This window comes from Penaeus monodon, chromosome 23, assembly GCF_015228065.2.
Source record: "Penaeus monodon isolate SGIC_2016 chromosome 23, NSTDA_Pmon_1, whole genome shotgun sequence".
In the NCBI taxonomy this organism is placed as follows: Eukaryota; Metazoa; Arthropoda; class Malacostraca; order Decapoda; family Penaeidae; genus Penaeus; species Penaeus monodon.
Window position 1 is genome coordinate 34794715 of NC_051408.1, and position 3847 is coordinate 34798561.

At 31.3% G+C, this 3847-nt stretch overlaps 1 protein-coding gene across 1 annotated transcript in view; it reads left to right on the top strand.

Moving 5' to 3' along the window:
• Positions 1-2529, top strand: part of LOC119587955 (S-phase kinase-associated protein 2-like) — a 6749-nt gene extending 4220 nt beyond the window's left edge. The window contains 7 exon segments of the mRNA XM_037936668.1: positions 7-115; positions 295-477; positions 568-711; positions 921-1040; positions 1043-1082; positions 1839-1941; positions 1943-2529. Of these exon segments, the coding sequence (XP_037792596.1) occupies positions 7-115; positions 295-477; positions 568-711; positions 921-1040; positions 1043-1082; positions 1839-1941; positions 1943-2026 (783 nt within the window). The 3' untranslated portion in view covers positions 2027-2529.
• Positions 2530-3847: the final 1318 nt, after the last annotated feature.

Sequence of the window (3847 nt, forward strand, 5' to 3'; positions counted from 1 at the left end):
ATGTAGGTGGATGGTCCAATTTTTTCACCACAGCTTCAATATCTTCCAAGTCTCCCTCCAATTGGGAGTAAGCTACAGTACTTAGATCTTAGTATGGCTGCAATAGAACCCCCAGGTGAGTGAGATTAGGTGGATGTAAAGTTTGATCCTTGTCAGAGTTGTGTATATTTTTTTATGAATTGAATATATTTGTGTTTTTGTGATTATCGTTAGGAAAATCATACCAAGATGGAAGTTGAGATATGATTGTAAAATAAAAATACCTTAATGTTTCTTATTGATTTTATCTTTCAGCGCTTGAGGAGTTGTTGAGTGTGTGTTTTGACCTGAAGAAATTGAGTCTCGAGCATTGTACTATCAACCAAACAATTTGCTCACACATCGCTAACAACCCTAACTTAGATACGCTTAATATGGCCATGTGCTATGGCTTGAACCACTCCAGTTTCTTTATATACTCACTAACTGTAAAAGTAAGTTTCTGTTAGTTTGTACATTATATGAAAGATATTGAGACAATTTCATGTTTGTGACTATTATTTCCTTTTGTAAGTCTTTGTTTAAAAGTAAACAATTTTTACAGATTGGTAAGTTTGAATTTAGCTTGGACGGGATTGTCTAATGAGGATCTTCGGATAATATGCCGTCGCTTTCCCAAATCACTTGAGCGGTTGAATATTTCCGGTTGCAGAAACACATTGTCTGATACACGTAAATATTTTTAAATATGTTGTTAAATGCACGTTTTGCCTAATTGAGTGTAGTTAATCATGATCAAAAAAATAAATGCCTTATGTATTAATTGGAAGCTTTTATATTTTGTATAAAGAAATATGAATATAGGAAATTTCGTGTGGTCATTATATCTCATATGTGCAAAAATAGTTCATTCATTACAATAATCTTATTTTGTATTGCAGATGTAAGATTGTTGGCTGAACAGTCACCTGGCTTGGTAGAATTAGATGTGAGTGATTGCACTCAGCTTACTGCTGCTTCTGTATCTACAATAATTAGTGAACTGCGTCACACAGAATATTTAGCTTCTCACGCTGCTACACCATACAGCCAGATGCTTACCTGTAAGTTGTTATATAATGAACTGTTCAATTTGTCTGTCAGCTGTGAGAATTAAGCCAAATTAGGTAAAATTAATCATTTTTATGAAGGATCAACTGCTAGGAAAATTACCACTCATCTCCAAGACATGCAAATATAATTGTTGAGTTGAATAAATCATTTATAATATATTACAGTCTATGAAGTATAATCATGCATGTAACTTCCTATTTTTAGTATGTGTTGATCAAATACAAAGTTTTTAATTGTTATCTTTAAGATAAGAATCATTATTTCAACAATAACAAACATCCTAAAATATAAGGTCCATGCAGTGTACAAGATCAGGTTTGATCAGTTCATTCACCAATAAGAAATTTATGTTAGGTTGAAATTTGAAGAAATTTTGAATGATAGTATATTATGCAGTGATGTATTTTGTATTATATTAAAAGCAAAGATATTGATTTTAACTAAGTTCAGATATAATTTTTGAAACCCTTATTTATAGATGTTAATAAGATGCCATCATTAGTTCTCTTGTTTTTGTGTTAATTTTTGAATTTTGAAATATATTGTATTTAGGAAATTTTGAAGAAACCTTTCCCTGGTGTTCACACCATAGATAAAATGACTGCTTCTCATTTGATGCCACTGCTTCAGGCAGTCCAGCAACCCTGAATAAAATCCTGAGTGATATCTTACCTTTTTTTGCAGGCAAACAAAGGAATTCATTATTGTTATTAGTGTTATTAACTTAATGGCTTTATTATTTTCAGGGAGTTGAAGTCCATGCCACATCTGCTCTACTTGGATCTGTATGGCATACTGAATGAGAGTGCACTCAGTACCCTGCGACAAAGCCTGCCACACATACAAATTTAACAAATATCTATTCTCTTCCGTGGCTCGGCCTACAGTCGGTATACGCAGGACGTCTGTTTGGGGTCTGAGAGTCAGAGATTAAATTCATCCATGCTAGGATACAAATCCTGTATATGACAAGTCAGCTACTAGCATTTTCATGGACTTCCCAAAGACCTAACAAGTAGTCATGTAAGAACAAGTGCCTTATTTATTAATCCAAGATATTTGATAAATGTGATCTGAGTGAAACAGACATCAAGGCTTTTAAACAAATATTTGCAATAAAACCTGCAGTAGAAAAAGACCACTTGGGAGGTAAGTATGAAATAAATTTCTGAAATGCTCTATTGTAAATATCTGGCTAGTGTATTCCAGTGCAACGTGAATAAGACAAAACAAGTGATGTATGAAGTGTGTGAATGTAAAAGAATGACAATGTTTTATACAGTGATGTGAATGATTCATTTAGAGAAGAATTTCCAGAAGTGTATGTATGTTATATTTTCATGTGGTGGTATTAAGGGATGCACATGTCCCCTGTGCTTTATAATGCAAGATTAATTGATTTCTTTTAAAGCACTGCCAACAAATGCATCATACTGTACTTTTGAACTGATAAGGTACTATACTGAATGTTGTGAAAATTCTTAGCTATTTGGAGTAATGCTACAAAAAGAATAATGCCTGAATGATCAAGCAATTGAATATTTCATGTTTAATTTTTTCTCCATAATTCCGGAAAAAGTGACATTAGTTATCCAAACCAGATATATTTCTCACCACCTGTTAATAAATTTGAAGGAAAGATTTCATGGTGTCATATTTCATTGTTGAATGCTATTAAGTTTTTGTTTGTTCTTTATTGTTAATTACATCTTAGTGGTAACATTCACCCACAGATTTGTTGCTCAATGTAGATTAATCAGTATGTGCCTGACAAAACAAAGGACACTGCCAAGAGATACCCACAAATTGTGTTCTGCATTCTCATCTGTGGTTCTTAGAATTCTTGTAGGTTTATACATACCCTCTTTAAAACCGAATAACTGGTTTTCATCTGTTTTGAACCCTTATTTCTGTAATATTATGAGTAGCATTGTTTATTATTGCAGTTAATAGTGATATCTAAATATAAATGAATTTTCCTTAGTTGTTAATATTTGATTTTTTAGGCTTTATCATAAATTTGATTAGGGTAAAGATGTCATAACATGATTTATTTAAAATTTCATGTGAAATGATTGTGATGATCTGGAGGACACCATGTATTGAAAAAGACCGCACTAAGACATATGTTCGGGATAGCAATAAGGGATGTATTATAGGAAACAAAAATTTATATCATAACAAAATTATATCATAACAGTAGATAGTAGAATTCCTGCATTATAATTTTATGTAGTGAAAATTGTTGTATAAACCATCTTATCTGTGATAGAATTCTTTTATGCCACAGTTCCATGTTATCATTATAAGAGTTATTAGCTCTATTGTAAGGGACAAACTTGGTGAAGAAGCATTAAGTATGGATTTGTTTATTTTAAATTACAAAGTAAATATAATTTATAATGATTACTTAAACAGCCAATGCATTGTTTATTTAGCTCAATTTTCATTACATTTCACCAAGTATTACTTATTTTGTTAATAAATTTGAACTTTTGTTTCTCATTATTTTGTGCATGGTTTTCATGCAGCTTCACTGAGAATGAACATTTGTAGAGTTTACATTTAGTTTGGAATTTTGTTAGAATATCAGTGAATTTCATTGTTAAAATTGAATTTCTAAGATTGTTAGTCAATACTTGGAAATTATAAATAATTGTATGATGTAAATGGGTAGTAAATACAAGATTAAAAGTGTGTTTATAATTTTTGTTTTATTACCATAACAGTGAACATTTACTCATGTATATGGACA